Below are 24259 nucleotides of genomic sequence, written 5' to 3'. Positions count from 1 at the left end.
TCTTGGGCTCGAAGCAGATGTGGTGGTGATATGGCAGGCAGCTCGCGCGTCAGTAACCTTGGCGTCGAGCTCGACGCCGTAGATCTTGACGCCGAGCTCGATCTCCGCATTCGCACAGAGGAGGTTTCTCGAGTTGTCTAACTGCGGCTAGGTGCTTTTCCTTAGCCGTCATTGGCGAGGGGTTACGGGAGTGGAACCCACCGCTTGAAGTGCTCACGTGGATGTCTCCCTCTAAACCAATCGTCGAAAAGGAGGTACTTAGGGTCAAACTTGTCTGCACCGTCGATCCACTGAAAGAAAAAACAACTCTCATGGTCCTACACAGTAGGATTCCAACAAAATATTAGTAGCATACTTACACAAATAAAGAAAAAAGAGATAGTGGAAATAATTTTTTACATTAAAATGACTGCATGTGTAGAAGCAACGCGCCGCTGTGTCCAGATATTTCGATTGAAACACGTGGGCCGGGAAACCACAGTCACAGTTAGGGACAAGGAGGTCAGGAGGGACAGGGGCATCCCGTTTTCGCCAAAACTCATCCCGATACATTTCTTCATCTAACAAAACGGATGTAATTTAATAAACAAAAATCAAAACATCACAAATTAATGTCAATGAGAACCATAACTACAATACAACCAATTTCGTTCTAAGAACCGAAATCAATTAATATTAAACCCTAAACCTAGGGTTTTCAATATTATGCACAACAATGAACCTATAACGTAACAACATACGCTGCGGTTACCTAGGTATAAGATAAATATTAAAAATTGTATGAAACCCTAAGTAATGACGATTTTTAGGTTAAAAAATCCGACTAATATATACCGAATCGATGCGAAAAAAACTAGAAGGGAAGCGAGGATACCTTGCTCTCGAAGATCTACGGATCAAATCAAAGTTTCCAAGGTCCAATATGCCGATTCGTAAGGTAGGGCGAAGTGGGGAGAGAGAAAAACCCGAAAGGGAGGAGAAAGAAGAGGAAGAAGGCTCGGGTAGGAAGGTTGGGGCCGGGGTTAAAACACCACATCGGCGCCAAGCTCAGCGCCAAGATCTACGGCGTCGAACCGCCTGCCATGTCACCGCCACGTCTGCTTCGAGCCCAAGAACTCGGCGCCACGCTGACGCCAGGACGTGTAAGCTCGGCGCCAGCAACGATGACGCCGAGCTAAGGGTCCAGATTTTAAAATCTTACCTCTGAAAGCATATTTGTGATTTTTTTTAAAAAAGCTAAAAAATAAAAAATTCGGAACATCTCAATATTTCGACTGAAGAAACAAAGTATGTCTAGTGCAGTACCGGACCAAGTTGCCTCGCCCAGGCGCCAGGCCTCAGCCTATCATCTCTCTTTCAAACTTCAAACCGAAAAACTTTATTAAAACAAAAAACAAAATCAAATCGTCATATGCAGTTTGAAACAAAGATTTGTCAACTTCTACTCAAAAAAGTTTGGTGGAACTCTGGGCAGCTTCGGCACCCGTTCCTTATCGCTTTTCTTTCTCCTCAATAATCTAGGAGATGGTGAAACCACTAATTTTTGCTTCACCATCTTTAGCTTCTATAAATGCTGTAACAAAGAGCGAGAGTCATCTGGAGCCAAGTTAAATAGGGCTCTAAGGTTTATATGAAAAATAAATTTCTTTCCTCTTAATGAAATAAGCGTGATCCAAGCGTGTTTGTGAAAAAAAATATAAAAATAAATTAATTTATAATATGATATCTGCGAAATTTCTGCTCTATGATACTCCCTCCGTTCCTTAATATAAGCCATATAGTTTTTAGCACCAATATTAATGCACGGCTTAAGGAAGGATGTGAGACCGAGGAAAAAAGAAAAATCAGGTCATCTTCTCTCTCCCAATCAGATTGCTTTCTAAATCTAAATGATTGGTTGGGGCATGTACTATGTACGGTGGAAAAGTTTCCAAACTAATCGGTATGGGAGCTAATACATATCTATATTTTAGAATTTTCTTTAGAAATCTATACGGCTTATATCAAACGGAGGGAGTACTGCTATTCGATCATGGACGACAACAGCTTTCCCTTCTCTCGCTTTCCGTTACAAACCCTAACGCTACACTGATACAGTATTACAGTGTGAGTGAGAAAGGAAAGAAGAAAAGGAAGTAGGCCCTTAAGGCCCAAACCCTGCCAAACCCCGTATCAGCGTAGTCCCCGGTTCCCCACCATGACGTCCCTCCTCCGCCGCCGCCGCCACGCTGCGCACCCACGCGCCGTCGCCGCGGCCTGCGCTCCCCTCCTCCGCGCCTTCTCCGCGCTCCCCGACGTCGATCCCTCGGCGTCCTCCACCGCAACCCCTACCCCGGCCGCGCCCACCTCCACCTCCGCCCGCGCCCCCGTGCTCGACCTCCAGCTCGCCGTGCGCGCCGAGTCTGACCCAGCCCGCATCCACTCCCTCGTCGCCTCCGCGCTCTCCAGCGATGACTTCCCGCGCCTCCACACCTCGCGCCAGCTCTTTTCGCTGGCCACCTCCCGCCTGACCCGCCTCCGCCGCCCCGACCTCGCCGCCTCGCTCCTCGACCTCCTCCTTGCCTCCGCCCCGCCCTCCCCGGGCCTCCTTGCGCGGGCGCTCTCCCTCTACCCGGGACCCGACGACGCGCTCCGGGCCTTCTCCTCGTCTCCCCCCGCCGCCCGCTCCGACGTCTCCCTCTCGGCGCTCCTTTCGGCGTTTCTCCGCGCCGGCCGCCTCGATGACATCAAGTCCACCATTTCCCTGGCGGAGTCCTCGCACGGAATCGCGCCCGGCCGCGCCTCCCACAATGTGCTCCTCCACGCGATGGTCAAGAACTCTGAGCTAGCTGCTGCCCGGAAGCTGCTCGACGAAATGACCAACAAGAAGTTGAAGCACCGCCCTGCGCCAGACATCATATCCTACAACACTGTCCTCGCCGGTTACTCCGTGCAGGACGATGAGGAGGGGTTTGAGAAGCTTTTGAAGGAGATCAGCTTGAACAACCTGGAGCCAAATGTTGTCACCTACAACTGCCGGATACAGTGGTTCTCCAAGAAAGGCGAGACAGTCAAGGGGGAGGAGCTGCTTGATGTGATGGAATCAAAGGGGGTAGCGCCGAATTACCTTACCTACAATGCTCTCGTGCAGGGGTACTGCAAGGAGGGAAATGTTGGGGCAGCGATGCGTGTGTTCAAGAGGATGAAGGTGATGAAGAGGCGGGAGGGAAGAAGTGACTTGGGTATTTCCGCGCATTCGCAGGTATATGTGGTGCTGTTTAGGAGTTTGGTGGAGAAAGAGAAGCTTGATGACGCGTTGTGGATTTGTAAGAGCTGCTTTGCAATGAAGGCAGCACCACCGTTTGAGGCTGTTAAGGGTTTGGTCGAGGGTTTGGTGAAGGCAGGCAGGTCAACAGAGGCCAAGGATGTTGTTGCCAAGATGGAGTTTCTTGTGAAAGGCGATGCTAAACTTGCTTGGGGGAAGGTTGTTGGTGAACTCTCTTTCGAAGAGGGACCGTCAAATTCGAATCCATGATTTGCTAGAGGCATCTGCGTTACTTCTGATTGATTCATGCATTTTGGACTTTGAATGATGATGGCGAAGAAGATAGGCTTTCAACGTGGGATCCAATGTTGCCTTCTTGTTGTCGCTGGACTGTATTTCGCAAGGTCCGTGGTTAGATCAGGATGTAATGGATGCCCCCTTTACTGTAAGAACTTGCTCAATTTTGTGTCTTTCAATAATACTTGAAATGATGTTAAAGTTTAACATTTGTCGAAGTGCTTAGGAGATCATGATAGATGATACATCTACTATCTATCATTGTAACATGTTTTTGTTGTAATGTGTGTTTGATGCCACATCACATAATTACTCTGCTTTTCCTTTGAGAATATGATAGTTGCATTGTAATTAGTGCACTCATGCATACAATCAGTATTGAAGTAATCCTGCAATCAGTGCATAGTACAGTGGAACAACAGGCTGTATAGTGCCTTATTTCTACAATGTCTAGGAAGCAAACTCAAGTACCTTACACTGTTTGATAGAGAAACACATAAATACAGTAAAATGCTAGCGATGTACTATGTGGTGCACAGCTGCCACCAAGACATCTATGCTCTTTATGCGATGTTTCTGTGTATATATAATTAATCTTCATGCTTGACATGTAAATCTTCCCACCATTATATTAGCTTGTGAAGGTTTTCTTAACACCTCGGACTAGCAGTCCTTCAAAGGTGATGCCTGGGCCAAAAGCCAAGTTCAATCCCCACTCTTCACTTATTGCCTCTTTCTTTAACTCGTCCCTCAAGTACTCCAGCACATAGAAGATTGTATTGCTGCTCACGTTTCCATAGTTCTTCAAGGCTTTTCTGCTAATCTTGAGCTTCTCTGGCTGAAGTTCAAGGCAGAACTCAAGCCTGTTCAATATTGCTGGTCCACCAGGATGCACAGCCCAAAATACATCATTGAAATCCTTTATCCCTACCTGGTTCATGAGAGTCCTGCAGAAACCTTCTATGCGGCTTTCAATCTTCTCAGGCAAATCACGCCCTAGTTTAAAATGAATTCCTTCCTCTGCGATCTTGCCATCAATTACCTTATCAGTCCCAGGTAGGAACTCCTGCGTGGAGAACTCAAGCTCTAAGAAAGGATCTTCTGCTGGTGCCATGGGGCCTGCTCCTATAATCACAGCTGAGGCACCATCACCAAACAGGGCAGCACCAGGTCATAAGGACGGTCATAACTTGGTGGCCGGAAGCCTAGCACAGTGGTCTCAGCAGCTGTTATTAGGACACGGCTCCCTGGGTTGTTCTCAGCAATGTCCTTGGCAGTGCGGAGGGCAGCAGCACCACCGGAGCAACCAAGGAAGAGAAGGGAAGTGCGCACGGTGTTTGGACTAAGGCCAAGGCGTGCAGCCAGGTGAAGGTCGCCCCCTGGGAGACGAAGCTCACTGGATGAGATGTAGATGAGGTGGGTAATATCAGCTGCAGGGCGGCCCCAGTCATCAAGGGCAGCATGAGCTGCGGCAGCACCAAGGTCGATCACCGCGGCATTGCAAATGTCAAGGCGCGGTGTCAGTGTTGGAGTCCCCTCCATCTTCAGCTCTGGGTGCTTGTCCAGTAGCTCCTTGGACATAACAGTGTACCTTGTCCTCACTGTAGTGGTCGTGCCTGGAAAAGAAAATCATTTGGGCAATACTCATCTGTTCATCGGAGGTAAATCAAATCATCACATAAATACTGAAGGCTATATATATGGTGATCTTATACTCATAATTCTTATTCAGTGAGCCAGGCAGCCCTAAACAGGATGCAAAAAGTGAACTAAATCAGCATCATATGGATTTTCTTAGAGCAACAGTTCACTGAATTTGTGTGCCCGTGTTTTTTTTCTTTTATAAGGAATTGTATTGTTTTTTTTTCTTCGTGCTAGTTCCATTTTCCACTTTGCAATAGACAATTATATGATCAGGTAATGATATTAAAACATCATGATCCTGTGACAACTGAACGTTGTTGTTTAGACCATAGATCTTTATGACGAGAGCTAATCTGCATTTGTCGACTTAAAATTCTAAACGTGAAGATAAAATGAATTTACAAAACAACAAGTGTGATGAAATAACGAAGCAAGTTTACTGAAAGCATCTAGGCCCTTAGTTGGGTTTCGATGATTAATGACAATACAAGATTACTATGACTAACGTGTGTTTTGCAGAGGCAATTAAGTTAGGTCATGGTAATGGAGATCGATTGGGTAATCAAGGTGGTCATGCCCCTACGATGGAAATCGTTTTAGTTTTCAAAGGATGGACGACAAGGTTAAGGATGGATCAGTTCTAAGTGTCGATTGGAGTTGGAGAGACACTTAGAGTAGTTTAGGACTTTGTTTTTCCTTTGGCCGTACTATTAAGGGGGGTATGAACGGGTAGCTTGACCTAGGTGAGTCTAGTGAGTTAGGTGTGGTGCACACTTGTTAAAACTAGCGCTAGGTAGCTCCTACATATGCCTAAGATCCAATGGAGCAAACTTCATTCACATATGATCGAGAGTTGGAAGTGAATGGAGGGTCAAATATTGACCGGACGCTGGCTCAGGGTCCGGTCAGTTCATTTGACCAAGGTGATTGCGTCTGGTTTGACCGGACGCTGAGAGGTCAAGTGACCGGACGCTGAGAGGCAGCGTCTGGTCGACTCCAGTAAGGTTACAGAGAGGGAAAATCATGACCAGACGCGTCCAGTCAGTGCTGACCGGACGTTGGTTGCGTTCGGTCACACTGTAAACACTGGAGTTTGGGGTATACTGACCGGAGCGTCCGGTCACCCCGCAGAGGCACATAACGATTCGTTTTTCAGACGATGTTATAAATACCACCTCCACTCACGTGTGGGGGTACTTTTGCTCATTCCAACAGCTGAGAAACACCTTAGAGAGTGCCAAGAAGAGCAAGGTCCTAGTGAGGTGATTGAGATTTGAGAATTCAAAGAGAGACCTCATTAGTGAAGATCAAGAGTAGCAAAGTGTGCATCCACCTTCTCATTAGGCTTGTCGTGGTTAAGTGAGAGTTCGTGATTGTTACTCTTGGTGATCGCCATCACCTAGACGGCTTGGTGATGATTGGGAGTTCGGTGATCACCCGGCGGAGCTTGTGGGTGATCCAACTCAAGTTGTGAGCGGTTGTGGGTGATTCACCGCGATGGAGTGTCGAAGAATCAACCCGTAGAGAGTACTTGATCCTTGCGCGGATCAAGGGGGAGCTACACCCTTGCGCGGGTGCTCCAACGAGGACTAGTGGAGAGTAGCGACTCTCTGATACCTCGGCAAAACATCGCCGCGTTCCTTCCTCTTTATTTACTTTGAGCATTTACTTTGAGCAATCCCATTCATGTCTTTACATTCTTAAAATTGTCATGCTAGAGTAGGATTGGAACTTAGGTTGTAAGTCTTTTGTGCGGTAGAACAATTAAAAACACTTTTTAGGCATAAGGGGTTAATTGGGCTAACCATAGGACTTAATTATTACGAAGAAATTTAGAATTAGCCCAATTCAACCCCCCTCTTGGGCATCTTGATCCTTTCAATTGGTATCAGAGCCTCATGCTCACATTTTTAGGCTTTACCGCCTAGAGCAAGATGTCTCACGGGGATGGACCTCCTCCTATCTTTGAGGGAGATGACTTTCCTTATTGGAAAATTCGCATGGAGGCGTATCTTGAGGCTCTAGATGTTGGTATACTTAGAGCCACCTCACAAGGCTTCCCAAAACCTCGGGATGCTACTAACCTATAAGGCGATGAGGTGAACTATGAGAAGTGGAATGCAAAGGCTTGAAACACTATCTTTAGAGGTCTTTGCAAAGATGTGTTCAATTGTGTGATTAACCACAAAGATGCCCATGCACTATGGTCGGACGTTTGTGCGCTCCATGAGGGAACTAAGAGTGAGCGTGAGGAACGCTATCATCTTGTCATGAAAAAGCTCAACTCTTTTGAAATGCTTCCTAAGGAAAGTGCTAATGAAATGTATTCACGTTTGAATGTTCTTGTAGAGGAAGTCAATGGGCTTGGACTCACTCAAATGCAACCATCCGATGTTGTAAGAAAGATCTTGAGTGTCCTTCCCATTGACAAATATGGCCATATTGTGATTGATCGTGCTACATTAAGGTGATCTTTCCACCGCTACACCGACACAAATCTTGGGGAAGATCAATACTCATGAGATGTACATGCACATCACGCCACAAGATGGCTCGTCCTCTACCAAGAAGAAAGATAAGTACTTAGCATTCAAAGCTAGCTAAGAAAAGGGCAAGGCAAGACTTGAGTATGAGAGCTCAAGTGAAGATGAAGTTGATGATGAAAGTCTTGCTCTCATGGTGAAGAAGACCGCCAAGATGCTTAAGAAGCTAAACAAGAGTGGCATCAAGTTTGATGGCAAGAAGAAGAAGTTCTTCACTAGCTCTAGAAGGAAGCTAATCTCAGAAATAGATTGCTACAATTGTGGAGAACTTGGTTATCTAGCTCATCAATGCACAAAGCCCAAGAAAGACAAGTTCAAGAACAAGAACAAGGGCAAGAAAGATGACTCAAGCAATGAAGATGAAGATGAGAAGAAAAAGAACAAGCTATACAAGAAGAGAGATGGCAATAAGAAGAGTGGAAAGGCTTACATCGTCGGTGATTGGCTCACGGACATTAATTCATCTAGTGGATCATCCGATGATGAAAGTGACAACGAGATGGTGGCCAACATTGCTATTGACTCGTCATCTTCACCGCCAGCACCGCCATCATCCTCTACTCACCTATGCCTTATGGCCAAGGGTGAACGCAAGGTATCACATGATGATGATAGTAGTGGTGATGATCATGCTCATAATGATGATAGTGATAGTGATAGCGATAGCGATGATGAATATGAGTCACCTACCTATGATGATCTTGCTAAATTACTAAAGAAATACACTAAGATCATTATAAAGACTAGAGCTAAAAATGAAAAGCTTGAGATTAAGAATGATTCTCTTTTAGCTAAATATGAGATAGCCGAAAAGGCTAGTGTTGAGCTTAGAGAAGCAAATGATGCTATGTAATCCAAACTTAAGGAGCTCAAATCTTCTAAGAAAAATCTTAAAGATAAACATGATAAACTTGAGTGGGTGCACAAAGAGCTCATCACTAGCCATAACAAGCTAAAAGATGAATACACTACTCTTAAGGTTAATCATGATACCCTTGTTATTGCTTAAGAATTTTTACCCAATGAGCTACATGATGCTACTAATGATGTTGTTAAGATTGATATAGCTACATCATGTGATGATCTTATTGATGAGAGCATTGAGCAAAGTTCTAGTAGCAAGGTGAAAGCTCTAGTTTAGTTTTGGTTAATTGATGAAACCCTAAGTGCTAACCTAGTTTATCAAGTGATCATGAGATAGGTAGCACACTCCAAGTGGTGAAGCAAATAAAAATCATAGCACGATGATGATAATACAATGGTGATGATCAAGTGCTTGGACTTGGAAAGAAGAAAGAGAAAAACAAAAGACACAAGGCAAATGTATAAATTGTAGGAGCCATTTTGTTTTAGTGATCAAGACACTTAGAGAGTGTGATCACATTTAGGTTTGATAGCTGTACTATTAAGAGGGGTGAAACTCGTATCGGAATGCGGTTATCAAAGTGCCACTAGATGCTCTAACTCATTGCATATGCATTTAGGATCTAGTAGAGTGCTAACACCCTTGAAAATGTTTGTGAAAATATGCTAACACATGTGCGCAAGGTGATACACTTGGTGGTTGGCACATTTGAGCAAGGGTGAAGAAGATAGAGTTGAAAAGGAGTTAGTTGCGCTGGTTACAGAGTGACTGGACGCGTCCGGTATGGCGACCAGACACGTCCGGTATTTGGCGACGAACTACTGCACCGGACACGTCCGGTGTGAATCAACAAACGCAGAGTTCGGCAGAACAGTTGATCGGACGATGGTTGTGTCCGGTCCGGTGTGACCAGACGTGTCCGGTCGAGCGTGGATGCTTACTGTACTCCACCGGACGCTGAGGCTCAGCGTCCGGTCAGTTTCTAACAGACGCGTCCGGTCAGCCCTGGTGGCTTACTGGACTCGACCGGACTCGGTGGCTCAGCGTCCGGTCATTTGTGTTTGTGCGTCCGGTATGAGCGTCCGGTCGTCGGCAGAATGGGCAGCAACGGCTATGTTGGTTTGAACTGGACACGTGGCAGTATGGGAGCTACCGGACACATCCGTTAGGCTGACCGGACGCGTCCGGTATTCACGAACGGAGCGTCCGGTGCTGCGTCCGGTCGATTGGACCAGAGCGTCCGGTCACCCCGCGCTGTACCCAGTGAAGGGGTACAACGGTTCTATTTCATGGGGGCTTCTATTTAAGCCCCATGGCCGGTTGAAGCTCACACCTTTGGCTATTTTCATTGATATAGCAACCTTGTGAGCTTAGCCAAAGCCCTCCCACTTATCTCCATCATTGATTTATCATCTTTGTGAGATTGGGAGAGAATTCAAGTGCATTGCTTGAGTGTTTGCATCTAGAGGCACTTGATGTTCGTGTTTCGCTGTGGATTTCGCTTGTTACTCTTGGTGGTTGCCACCACCTAGACGGCTTGGAGCAGCGAGGATCGTCGAGCGAAGGTTGGTGATTGTCTCCGGCTTCGATCGTGGTGATTGTGAGGGGTTCTTGACCTTTCCCTGGTGGAGAGCCAAAAGGTACTCTAGTGGATTGCTCGTGGCTTGTGTGATCCTCATCTTATGTTGGTTGTGCGGCACCCTATTGAGGGTTTGGCGTGTGAAGCCAATTAGCGTATGAACCTCCAAGTGAGTGAATCGCTAGAACAAGGACTAGCTTGCCGGCAAGCAATTGAACATCGGTAGAAATCATTGTGTTCATCATTGATTCCGAGGTGATTGGTCTTCGTTGTTATTCATCCTTGTGATTGATTGGTTTCTTCATCTACACGGCGGTATAATCTTCTTGATCACTCTTTTTACATTACCGCAAACTAGTTGTCAAGCTCTTTAGTGTAGCTAGTTGTGAGAGCTTGCATGCTTGGTTGGTGTGGCTCTTTAGTTAGCCTTTGAGAGCACACTAACATAGAGTAGTGTCATAGCTATTGTGTGAATAGATACTATCTAAACTAGAATTATGGTAGGTGGCTTGCATTTTGAGTAGGCTAGCGCAACACTTGCTTCGCCTCATAATTGTCTAACCATTTTGTTAAGTGTTGTTGTAGAGATTTTTATTAGGCTATTCACCCCCCTCTAGCCATTAGGACCTTTCACAAGGGCAAGCAAGTGGTTGAAGCCGATGACTATGATAAGTTTGTCAAGCTCAAGAATGATAATGCAAAGCTTAAGAAAGATCTTGAAGAACTCAAAACCACCAAGCTTATTGTGCTAGAAACTATTGTTCATGATGATGGTTTGATCTTTGAGAATGAGAAGCTCAAAGATGAGAACAAGAAGCTTAAGGAAGAAAAGAACAATGATCCTCTCAAGGAAGAAAACAAGAAGCTCAAGTTGGAGAAAGAGAATCTTAAGATTGGATTGAGCAAGTTCACTAGAGACAAATATCTTCAAAGTGAGCTCCTAATGAACACCGTCATGAAGATGGATAGAAGTGGCATTGGGTACATGGCAAACAAAGAGAAGATGGCTCAAGCTCAACAACAATAATCAAAGCCAAAGCCAAAGCCAAAGAGATGCTTTGAGTGTGGACAAGAAGGCCACTTTGCTCATGAGTGCCAAACTCCACCACCACAACTCTTGCCCAAGCATGCTAGACCATTTGCATTTAATGCTCACTACATGCTTAGAAAGGATTCTAGTGGAAAAATGAAAGTGATGTTCTTAGGTCCTCCAAACAAGAATAGGCCTAAGAAAATTTGGGTTGCGAAGTCACTTGTTGAGAAGGTGAAGCGCCTTCAACAAGTTTGGATTCCTAAAGCTTGAATCTCTTGTGTGTAGGTGAACTACAAGATCGGTGGAAGTCATTAGGTTATTAATAGTGGTTGCACACAACATATGACCGATGATCCTCGTATGTTCACCTCACTAGATGAAGAAGTAGATGGGCAAGAAAGAATCACATTTGGAGATAACTCAAAGGGCAAGGTCAAAGGATTGGGCAAAGTGGCAATATCAAATGATCATTCCATCTCCAATGTGCTATATGTTGCTTCATTGAGTTTCAACTTGCTATCCGTTGGACAATTGTATGATCTTAGCTTCCAATGCTTGTTTACCGAGAAGGAGGTTGTTGTATCCAAGAAGGATGATGATCATGTGATATTCAAAGGATTTAGATACAACAACCTATATCTAGTGGACTTCACCTCCGAAGATCCAAACTTAAAGACATACCTATTCACCAAAGCAACACTTGGGTGGCTATGGCATAGAAGACTTGCTCATGTTGGGATGAGCTCACTTAAGAAGCTTATGAAGAATGATTTGGTGAGAGGGTTGAAGGATGTGAAGTTTGAAAAGGACAAGCTTTGTAGTGCATGTCAAGCCGGTAAGCAAGTTGCAAATACCCATCCAACAAAAGCTTTCATGTCAACCGCAAGAGTGCTAGAACTCCTTCATATGGATTTATTTGGACTAACAATGTACAAGAGTTTAGGAGGAAATTTATATTGTCTTGTGATTGTTGATGATTATTCAAGGTATACATGGGTATTCTTTCTTCATGACAAATCCGAAGTTGCATCTTGCTTCAAGAAGTTTGCCAAGAGAGCACAAAATGAATTTGAAGTGAAGCTCAAGAAGATAAGAAGTGACAATGGGAAAGAGTTTGACAACACAAACATAGAAGCTTATTGTGATGAAGTTGGAATCAAACATGAAGTCTCCGCAACTTATACTCCTCAATAAAATGGTGTAGTTGAGAGGAAGAACCGGACATTGATCACTCTTGCTAGAACAATGCTTGATGAGTACAACACCTTCGGAGCTCTATGGGTGGAAGCAATCAACACCGCATGCTATGCATCCAACCGCCTATTTCTTCAAAAGTTTCTTGGCAAGACACCTTATGAGTTGCTTAATGGGAAGAAGCCGGACGTCTCCTTCTTTAGGGTGTTTAGTTGTAAATGCTACATCTACAAGAAGCGGCAACACCTAGGGAAGTTTAAAAGACATTGTGATATTGGTTTTCTTGTTGGTTACTCATCAAAGTCCAAAGCATATAGAGTATTTAATCATATCACCGGCTTGGTTGAAGAAATATATGATGTGGAATTTTATGAGTCTAACGGCTCCTAAGGAGCACATAAGAATCTTGATGATGTAGGTGATGAACCATTGAGGGAGGCTATAAAAAACATTCTAGTTGGAGACATCAAGCCTAAAGATGATGAAGATGATGTACAAGTGATTGATCCATCTTCTTCATTAAGTGTGCCATAAGATGATAAAAAGATATGAGAGTAGAAAATAAAGATACTCATGTCTCCCATGAACAAATGGTGGTACAAGCACAAGATGTTGATGCTCCACAACCTCTCCCTCAAGTGGTCAATAGAAGAAATACACCCATACTTCAAGATCATCCACAAGATCTCATCATAGGGAATCCATCAAAGGGTGTAATGACTCAATCTCAAAAACTTGCTTTATTTATTGCTCATCACTCTTTTGTCTCTTGCTTTGAGCCTACTAAGGTAGAAGAAGCTCTTCAACATCCGGATTGGATAAATGCCATGCATGAAGAGTTGAACAACTTCACTCGCAATGAAGTTTGGACTCTTGAAGAGCGGCTAAAAGGTGCAAGAGTCATTGGAACAAAGTGGGTGTTCCGAAACAAGCAAGATAATCAAGGTGTTGTTGTGAGGAACAAGGCAAGACTAGTTGCAAAGGGGTTCTCTCAAGTCGAAGGTTTGGATTTTGGAGAGACCTTTGCCCCGGTTGCAAAATTAGAAGTCATCTGCATCCTCCTTGTATATGCATCACATCATGAAATAAAACTTTATCAAATGGATGTGAAAAGTGTATTCTTAAATGGCTTTATTAATGAACTAGTCTATGTTGATCAACCTCTCGGGTTTGAAGACCCTAGATATCCTAATCATGTTTATAGGTTGTCTAAGGCACTATATGGGCTTAAGCAAGCCCCAAGAGCTTGGTATTAGCGCCTTCTGGACTTCCTCATTGAGAAGGGCTTCATCATTGGAAAGGTCGACATCATACTATTCACCAAGAAGTTTGATGGGCATATCTTCATTTGTCAAGTGTATGTTGATGATATTATCTTTGGATCATCAAATGAAGATTCATGCAAAGAATTTAGTGAATTGATGTCGAAGGAGTTCGAGATGTCAATGATTGAAGAACTTACATTCTTTCTTGGTTTTCAAGTCAAGCAAATGAGAGAAGGGATTTTCATCTCTCAAGAGAAATATACCAATGATCTTCTCAAGAGATTCAAGATGGATGAATGTAAGCCAATCAAGACTCCAATGCCAACCAATGGACATCTCGACCTAGATGAGGGAGGTAACCCGGTTGATCAAACTCTCTACCGCTCTATGATTGGTAGCTTGTTATATTTGACCGCATTTAGGCCCGACATCATATTTAGTATGTGTATATGTGCTAGGTTTCAAGCTAATTCTAAGGAAACTCATTTAATTGCCGTAAAAAGAATCCTTAGGTATCTTAAGCACACACCAAGCATTAGTCTTTGGTATCCCAAAAGAGCTAGATTTGAGTTAATTGGCTATTCCGATTCGGATTATGCCGGATGCAAAGTTGATAGAAAAAGCATATCCGGAGGGTGCCATTTGCTTGGTAGATCACTTGTGTCTTGGTCCTCCAAGAAACAAAATAGTGTGGCTTTGCCCACCGCCAAAGCGGAATACATTGCCGTGGGTACTTGTTGTGCACAAATACTTTACATAAAATAAATTTTGCTAGACTATGGTGTAGTTCTAGAGAAAGTACATCTTTTGTGCAACAATGAAAGTGCAGTAAAACTTGCAAATAATCTGGTTCAACACTCTCGCACCAAGCACATAGATATCCGCCATCAGTTTCTAAGAGATCATGTGGCTAAAAATGATATATCACTAGAAGGTGTAAGGACTGAGGATCAATTGGCAGATATCTTTACTAAACCGCTAGATGAGGCAACATTTTGTAGATTGCGGAATAAACTCAATGTGCTTGATTTTAGCAACTTCACTAAAAATTGAGCTTGTGTTGTCCCTTGTATTGCATTGTAATATACAACATGTTTAATGCTTTATAATGCATATAGGGCTTGTCTAACATGGTTAAAATAACCGCCAAAAAGCGTGTGAAGAAGCTTAACCTTGGATCAAACTTGATAAGCAACTAGATTTACTTTCAAGTATTGCATTGCATATGCATGAATGTTGTTTTGTCGTTTATCTTAAATCGCCCTTTTATTGCCTATTTTCTTAAAAAGAATTATAGCCTAAGGCAAAATATTTTGAAAAACTTGAGGGTTTGAGAGAGGTCACTCACATCAGTCCCAATTGATGTTTATTTGGATCTTATTGGAGTTGGGACTTGATTGGGAACAGGCAGCGCGAAGGAATTTGAAGATTTGCTGAAGAATGAGTGACCGGACGCTGCACCGGACTCTGGTGTCCAGCGTCCGGTCAGTTCATAGGAGGTGAACCTGCTGTCGAAGGAGTGACCGGACGCTGAAACAGTGTTTTCCTAGCGTCCGGTCAGAAGGTGCTTCAGCGTCCGGTCGATGATGAAGACGTCAAGGCTAGGTGATTAGACTCTGGCTGCGTCCGATTGGTGTCCACCGGACGTGTCCGGTCGTGATTCTAGAGGATTTGGACCTCTCTGGAATCGACTGAACGCTGGGTGGTAGCGTCCGGTCGCTACCACCGGAGCGTCCGGTCAGTAGAAAACGTGCGGCTTACGGTTTCTTTTCTCCGTTTCCTTATCTAAGTCATGGGGGTCACCTTATAACCTAATCTGAGCGCCGTCTTTCCCTACCCCGCCTTCACGCCGCGCCGACATCGCCGCTCCCGCGCCTCCACGCCGCTTTCCCTGCCCTAGCCGCCAACTCGCCGGATCCGCGCGCCACCGCCGCTTGCACGCGCGCCACCGCTGCTCGCCTACGCACCGCTGTAGCCCGTGTGCACGTCGCCGTTGCCTCCCTATTGCCCACGTGACGCCACCCGTGCGCCGCCTGTCCTCGCACCGGAGCACGACAGCGCCATCGCAGCGCCGCCGGTTGCCATCCTCTAGTGCCGTCGCCCACAGCGCCTTCCCGCGCCGTCCACGCCCCGCGCCGCCGCTTGCTCCAAGCACCGCCGCTACACAGCATCACCACCCTACTCCGCAGTGCCTCTGTGTGCCCTAGCGTCGCCGAGGCTACTTCACTCCAAGCGCCACATTTAACCCTAGATCCTCCATTGCATCACTCGGCCGTTGAATTTTTTGTCGCCGAAACCTTAACCTAGCCGGTTCCAGTGTTTCCCCCGCGTGACGCTTCTCTTTTCTTCGGATCGTCGGTTCGTCAGGTAGCAATGCCCCGCGTTTCAATTATGTATCTAAATTGCTTGCTTCCTAGGGTTTCGCATCTATTAGATATATCATATTTATTGTATATCCTATCTATTCCATCATGCAGCGAGTCGGTGCCATTGAGATCGTGTGACAGTTGTCAGTTAACTCAGGGCCAAGCTCGCGAGTAAGGATCGAGGCCAAGCCTCAAAAGTGTCAGCGGCAGTTGATCTTCGACAGAGGCAGTTGTTTCTTTTTCAGCGGCAGTTTTTCCTCAGATCTTTTAGATGGCTCGGATGAAGAACGTCGAAGGTGGTCCAGGAGATGAGGATCGGAGGCTCCCGCCTCGCCAGCCTATAGATCCTAAAGGCAAGGTGACCAAGAAGCTAGCAGTCAGGAAGCGCAAGTATTCAGATGCAGATACAGCGAGGGCCGCCGCAGTTGTAGAGGCCGCAGAGTGTGCTGAGAGAGGAGGCGCTCGTAGTGGAGTTGTTATTGCAGATCATCTGTCACTAGAGGCGCAGGGTAGACTTGAGCGTATTGAGCGTCTTCATGGTAGTCCACCTGGGACTGTCATGATGCAAGGACGACGTCTTCCCATTGTGGAGCCTCAGCCTCAGGGGGAGTCACAGCAAGAGCCACAGCAGCAGCCCCCACTAGTAGAGCCGACAGAGCAGACTCAGGAGGGCCAGCAGGCCGAGGAGACAGAGCAGGCACCTCAGCCACAGCTTTGCCGCTTTGGTCGTACCCGTGCCCCAGTCACACCGAGGGCTGACACACAGCGGAGGGGTTCTCGTCCACCGCCCAGACCAAAGAGTCCGCCTCCAGTGACCCATCTTGACTTGAGGGCCACCACGGCCAAGCAGGTTCAGCAGCTGAGATTTGTTGATTTTGAGGTATGGTTTCCGTCGAGGAGGGATGAGAGAGCTTCAGAGGGCTTCTACACTCCACTGCAGGAGGATTTCTACAATGTCTATCTTAACAGTGGGGCAGTTTTTAGATCTCAGAGGGTGTGCCACATTGACTCTATAGTTGCAGTAGTTGGAGAGCACATTCGCCCCTACCTTACATATCTGCTGGGGCTATCAGGTTTGATTGGACGGACCGAACTATATGTTCCATCTTGGGTTCGACAGTTCTATGCTTCTCTCTTTATTGACCCGCACCATCACTTTATTCACTTTGCATTTGGTAGGAGAGACTATCGATTGACGAGCACCAGGGCCAGGGAGATTCTTAGACTTCAGGAGCAGCCAGTCAGACTTCACGAGGTGTGCTATGGCCAGACAGCACCCCCCCAGACATCCTCATGGTGGCAACATGCCCCCTACTGACTTGGTCCGTCACTGTTTCAAGGAGCCTTTTGGCGAAGGGTCGAGGAGGAACCCCAGTGACCTTAACCCCACTGCTCGTGTGCTTGAGACTGTTATGAGGAGGACACTGCTTCCCAGGATGGGATACAAAGAGGGCTTGACACGTATACAGTTGTGGCTGATCAACTCTCTGATGCAGCAGATAGTCTTTGATATTTGGGATCTTATTCTGTCAGAGATGGAGGACACTATAGCCGAGGGCTTTAGAGGACACAGGCAGCTACCTTATGCTCACTGGATCACATGGCTTATCCATAGGGCAGTCATAGTGAGGCCACCAGAGATGCTAGCTGAGTACAGTGGTGCCACCATAGAGTTTCCTGCCTATAACATGACACAGATGATTAGGCACAGTACACCTACAGCACCCAGTCAGCCGCGTCGACGTCCTGAGGTGCTAGAGTTTGTAGCCTAGCAGGATGATATTATCATGGGCATTGCAGCTACTGAGGACTTGCTCAACAGGAGGGTGTAGTCATGAGCGACCCTAGTGATAGTTCTGATGATGACTACCAGCCCGTTCCTCGGATGCCTCCACAGCGACATGATCATGACGTCGGCAGTTCCAGCTCAGTGCCACCTGCCCCGCAGATAGACCCCGCTCTCCTTGCTATACTTGAGCGAATGAGGTAGGACCAGGCACGCTAGGCTCAGGAGATAGCTGCTACGTTTGCACAGTTCTAGACTCGGCAAGATGAGTTCCAGCAGCAGCAACAGGCGATCCAGCAGCAGCAGCTAGCTATTCAGCAGCAGACTCAGGCTCTACAGTAGCAGCAGCAGGCCATGCATCAGCAGTAGATACTCATGCATCAGCAGCTTCTTGGATTTATGCAGCATGTAGTCATAGCTATTGGGGCTCCACCACCACAGCCTTCGCCCCAGCTTGGTTAGGCAGCCACTACTTCGATGACTCTAGCATTACAGTCCAGTGGGCTTCAGAGTCAAGAACAGCCACCAATGTCATTTGCTTCTCCTACAGAGTAGGTGTCCTAGTATTTTGCTTCACCAGCACTAGCCCAGCAGTTCACACCTTTTCAGATGGGCTTCACACCAGCTAGGACGTCTTCGCTGCTTGTGCTAGAGACCACAGTGTCCAGGAGCCTTGGTGCTTCCTTTAGTGAGTTGATAGGGATGCCTACTCCTCCATATCTATATGTCCCAGGTCCTTCTACAGTTGCACCTATTATCGGGACTACAGAGATGCTCCCTTCCTCGGTGGCATCATCAGAGCCTACTATAGTCCTACCAGCTCAGTCTACAGCAGCTCTTGTTCCTGATCCGACTCAAACTGCTACAGCACCGATTACAGCTACAGAGGGTCAGACTGCTTAGAGCTCAGTGTGAGATGATGATGGCACTCAGTTTTAGCTTGCTCCTCGTACTTCAGCGCCCGACTCGTCCGCTGCAGCCCCGCCGACCGACCCTTAGGTTTTGGTGTTTGACGCCAAAGGGGGAGAGGGTTTGAGTATGATAGGTTTAGGAGGAGCGATGTATTTAGGGGGAGCTTAGTTATCTTATTAGCTTATATATTACTTTTGGAGTTTTTATGTGTGATACACTATTATGCATTCATCGTGTGTTTACCTTCATGCATTGAACTATATATATGTGATAGTGATATCTACGTGACCATGATATATGACATGTGTGCTCTCTACTTTGAATTTTTTATATGTCATATCACTTGTGTTATGCTCATTTGCCTTTGCTACCGCGCTTTACTCCGATGCAAATGAGATTTATTACTTGTACTCATGCTTAATTCATATCTTTTGAGTACATCATGTTGGCTTGGTTCATATAAGCTTGACTAACACCTTTGTTCTTATTGACAAAAACTTATATGATCCAAGCATGTTAAAAACCTCAACTCTTTCACATACTCAAGGTAGTATTGTCATCAATCACCAAAAAGGGAAAGATTGAAAGCATCTAGGCCCCTAGTTGGGTTTCGGTGATTAATGACAATACAAGATTATTATGACTAACGTGTGTTTTGCGGAGGCAAATAAGTTAGGTCATGGTAATGGAGATCGATTGGGCAATCAAGGTGGTCATGCCCCTACGATGGAAATCATTTTGGTTTTCAAAGGATGGACAACAAGGTTAAGGATGGACTAGTTCTAAGTGTCGATTGGAGTTCGAGAGACACTTAGAGTAGTTTAGGACTTTGTTTTTCCTTTGGCCGTACTATTAAGGGGGGTATGAATGGGTAGCTTGACCTAGGTGAGTCTAGTGAGTTAGGTGTGGTGCACACTTGTTAAAACTAGCGCTAAGTAGCTCCTACATATGCCTAAGATCCAATGGAGAAAACTTCATTCACATATGATCGAGAGTTGAAAGTGAATGGAGGGTCAAATACTGACCGGACGCTGGCTCCGGTGTGACCGGACACTGGCTCAGGGTCCGGTCAGTTCATTTGACCAAGGTGATTACATCTGGTTTGACCGGACATTGAGAGGTCAAGTGACCAGACGCTGAAAGGCAGCGTCCGATCGACTCCAGTAAGGTTCTAGAGAGGGAAAATCGTGACCGGACGCGTCCGTTCAACTTGACCGGAGCGTCCGGTCACCCCACAGAGGCACATAACGGTTCATTTTTCAGCCGGTGTTATAAATACCACATCCACTCGTGTGTGGGGGTACTTTTGCTCATTCCAACAGCTAAGAAACACCTTAGAGAGTGCCAAGAAGAGCAAGGTCCTAGTGAGGTGATTGAGATTTGAGAATCCAAAGAGAGACCTCATTAGTGAAGATCAAGAGTAGCAAAGTGTGCATCCACCTTCTCGTTAGGCTTGTCGTGATCAAGTGAGAGTTCATGCTTGTTACTCTTGGTGATCGCCATCACCTAGATGGCTTGGTGGTGATTGGGAGTTCGGTGATCACCCGGCGGAGCTTGTAGGTGACCTAACTCAAGTTGTGAGCGGTTGTGGGTGATTCACCGCGACGGAGTGTCGAAGAATCAACCCGTAGAGAGCACTTGATCATTGCGCGGATCAAGGGGGAGCTACACCCATGCGTGGGTGCTCCAACGAGGACTAGTGGGGAGTGGCGACTCTCCGATACCTCGGCAAAACATCGCCGCGTTCCTTCCTCTCTATTTACTTTGAGCATTTACTTTGTGCAATTCAATTCATGTTTTTACATTCTTAAAATTGTCATGCTAGAGTAGGATTGGAACTTAGGTTGCAAGTCTTTTGTGCGGTAGAACAATTAGAAACACTTTTTAGGCACAAGGGGTTAATTGGGCTAACCATAGGACTTAATTATTGCGAAGAAATTTAGAATTAGCCCAATTCACCCCCCCTCTTGGGCATCTTGATCCTTTCAATTACAAAGGTGCTCAAGCTTGGCCCTGGTGGCGGGATCGTCGTAGCTGCTGTCTTGGAGGTAGCTCTCCACAGCCTTCTCCTGAGGCAGAACTTGGTCAGGGAAGCCCTTGCCCAAGGCGAGCAGCATCGCCTTTGCCCCTAGAGCTTTGGCTCCTGCCATTGACACCTGTGCTGCCACTGCCCGTCGTCATTGTCACCGCACTGGCGCTCCTTGGTCTACCTTTCTGTTTCTAGTGTTGTACTGTTGCTGTGATTTTTCTTGTGCGGCGAGGCCATGGCAGCAACATCTTGGGCGCTTTAATAGGCGGCGTGGTTGCGCGGAGGCGGGTTTGTTTGGTTTCTGTTCTGCAGGAGACTAAGGCATGAGCGAAAACATGGTAGGTCACGGGCTGGTCGTCTCGTTCCCCCTTCTTTTCTGGGGAGAGATGGTTCATTCTTTCCACCCCTTCTTTGGTTTGCCCAGTATTTTTGCCCATCCAGCTGGTGTGATCTTTATTACTTGTCCTTGTATGATCATACTGTACGTGTGAGTGATGCTAGAAAATACTTTCCCTTTGTAATGCCGTTTACATGTGGTCGTGTGGTTGATGCTGAAACCTATGGGTAGGTGCATGCTCTATGTTGCAGATGTTTCTTTTAGCGCAATGTGGCAGGTGTGCCGTTGCACTTCATATAGAAGGAATTGAGCGTATGTACGAAGGTCTCAACCGTCGAACTGATCTATGAGAAATGAAGAGAAGTAAAAAGAAATCAAAACTGGAAAGCAAATGTCCTGTTCGTCAGGTGGCCCTTACGTGCTCGCACCAGATCAGTCAGCTACTCAGCTGAGCGGCTCGATCGCGCAGTCCTATCGGATCGGAACACAAGTACGCAACACCCCACGGATCCGATCGCCCAGCTCAGAATGTGGTTGCGTTGCGTGACGTCCATGCCTCACCGGCGTGTTAGGCTAACAAGACTAGCAGCTCGTGGCGCATGGAGAATGTAGGCTGCCAAAGCAAAAACTGCCCCGCGAACCGTGGAACCGGGCGTTGTTGTGTGCGCGATGGTGCCCACTGGCCAGCAGGAAGGCCGACGCCGAACGAGATCAGGAGAGCCTCCAGAATATGGAAAAGGGATCAACGGTGGTTAGAGTATCTGCAAAGCTCCCTTATACCATCCGCCGTCCTTATAAACCTGTTATATTGGAGGAGATAAGACAATTTCATTGCTCCAACAGCTCCCCAATAGCTCTCTTTTTTTATTTAAAAAAACTCCCACCTTCCCTCGAATAAAGGGGCAGTTGCATCTCCCCCGATAGCCTAGGCCTACCATAACTGCCATCTTCTTCCTGGTTCGCATCTTCTTCCCCGTTCGCAGCTTCCAGGACGGTGGCCAGAGCTCGTCCACCAAGCTCTCAGGGAATCAGCTCACCGGACAGATCCCTGCCTCCCTCGCGCGACGGGCCCGATGCTAGAGGCTGCCTGTGTTTCTCCAATCTTGTTTCTCTATGAGGATGCCTGTGTTTGGATAAGTCTTTGTACATGTCGTTAAAAATGGACCACAACGATAAAAATAATTAGAAATGATTTGACTTAAGGTAAATCTTAGGAATGCATGTATTAGGGAGCAACCCAAAGAAAAGACTTAGACTTCCTTTGTAATGTGATCTATTTTCTATGTTTTTTCCCATTTCCATGACATTCGTGCACACTAAGACTTCCTTTGCAATGTGAGAACGGGACGACTAGCGCCCAGAAGTCCAGGACACAGCATCCATCCGAACGTAGCTCCCACACCCGCGTCTGACGTATAAATGTCCATGCAGCCCGAGGCACGGTGGCCCAGCACGAAGCCCGCAATTTTGGCCCGGCTCAAGCACGGCACGGTCCGATGGACAGCGGGCTCGGGCTGGCTCGGCTCGGGGCAACAGGCTGTGCCTAGGCTGCTACTCAGGCTCGCGGGCTGGCACGACACGACCCGACTTTTAGAGGTCGGCCCAACAGCGGCCTGAGGCTCCCCCATCCCTAGTCCCCCACACCCCACGGCCCAGCGGCAAAGCGGCTCAGCCGCCCAGCCCCAACGGCTGCCCGCCTGCACCCACCCCCACGTATATAAGCCATGGCAGTGGCGCTCTCCCTCACCCCAAACCCTAACCCTAAATCATTTCCACTCCCACCGTCGCGCCGCTCTCGCCTCGACGTCTCTTCTGCTGGCGTCCAACCTCCCCGACCCCGACTCCGGTAACCTCGATCCGCCTGTCGCCGGCGAGCCGCTCATCCTACCTGATCCCCTCCTTCTCTGCCTCTCCCTTCTCCCTATCTCCCCTCTAGATATCTCGGTGATTATGTGAGTTCGTTGTCCCCGTCTATCCCTCCTCCGCCGCTCGCCGTCCTTGCTAATCAGTGTGTCTTCTTCTCTGGGTGACCCTCGTCTTCTTCGACACCGGGCTCCGGTTGCGTAGGTCGGTAACCCTAACCCTAACTCTTTTCTTTTATTCTTGATTTCTCATCTCTTATTTGTTGTTTTCCTCCTTCATCTCTTTACGTAGGTCGGTAGCCGATGCGTCGTCCTCTAGCTCTACTTGTGGCTTAGAGCGACCTAGGCGGCCCCGCGCACCGTTGAGGAACGGTGCTGGAGAGCCCTCTGTAACAGAACCGACCAATTATACGAGATTAAATAAGGAAATCTTCCGCCGAAGCAGATAATTTAGCAAACTTAAGCCCGTATAACTCGGTAGTCCGTGAAACCACGAAGGATTTCAAACCAATCAACATACAAACCAAGATCGTACAAGTTTAGCAAGCACCATCACATGTTACATAAAGTTCGCAATGACAATTGGATACATCGGAGTTTAGAACATAAAGTTATTACAATCCAAGTTCAAACTGAAATAGCGGAAGCAAATAGTTTTAAAGTCACACACACACTTTTGGTTCAGATACAGTGCCAGTAGGTAGTCATCTCCAACAAAAGCATCAGATGAGAGATACGGAGTGACCATTGCCCTTGGTCCTAGTTGTCGCCCATCGCCGGGTACAGGCAGTTAATGCAATAGCCGTAGTACATTTGACCATCTGCAACAACAATGGGAACAACGCCCTGAGTACGAGAAGGTACTCAGCTAGACTTACCCGTCTTAAACCAAAATAAAGCGACACCAAGGATTATGCAAGGCTTTCTTTAGTGGGCTAGCTGACTCGTTTGCGAAAAGCATAAGCTATCATGAAGAAACCATTTTAAGTACTTGGCATCATCTTTATTATGACCTATCCATCTAGGTAAGCACCTATACTATAGCAATCACTTGATTAACCAATAACATCCAGTTACCAACTTAGATTTAGCATGTCCCATACCATCCAGATAACCATCAGTGTTCCATCATAATTACTACGATGCTGTAGCTTGAGTCAAGTGCTCACTATCTAGGAGCGATGGCGATTCGAATCGATTCCTAACCAGCTGGTGATTTATTCCTCACATAAACCACACTCACCGATCAAGTGAGCTACAGATCACTAATGACACTTTCCAAGTAGCCGCGGGATAACAGTCA

At 46.6% G+C, this 24259-nt stretch overlaps 1 protein-coding gene and 1 pseudogene across 1 annotated transcript; one reads left to right on the top strand and one right to left on the bottom strand.

Annotated features, from left to right (window-relative positions):
- The first annotated feature begins 2165 nt into the window (after positions 1–2165).
- Positions 2166–3889, top strand: LOC136485146 (small ribosomal subunit protein mS86 (rPPR1)-like). The gene has a single exon (XM_066482089.1). It carries the CDS (start codon positions 2198–2200, stop codon positions 3512–3514), a length of 1317 nt encoding a protein of 438 aa, XP_066338186.1. The 5' UTR covers positions 2166–2197; the 3' UTR covers positions 3515–3889.
- Positions 3890–4172: 283 nt separating this feature from the next.
- LOC136485135 (type III polyketide synthase A-like) lies at positions 4173–21194 on the bottom strand (annotated as a pseudogene).
- Positions 21195–24259: the final 3065 nt, after the last annotated feature.

This window comes from Miscanthus floridulus, chromosome 1 (genome assembly GCF_019320115.1).
Source record: "Miscanthus floridulus cultivar M001 chromosome 1, ASM1932011v1, whole genome shotgun sequence".
In the NCBI taxonomy this organism is placed as follows: domain Eukaryota; kingdom Viridiplantae; phylum Streptophyta; class Magnoliopsida; order Poales; family Poaceae; genus Miscanthus; species Miscanthus floridulus.
This window is presented reverse-complemented; position numbering and strand designations above follow the sequence as displayed.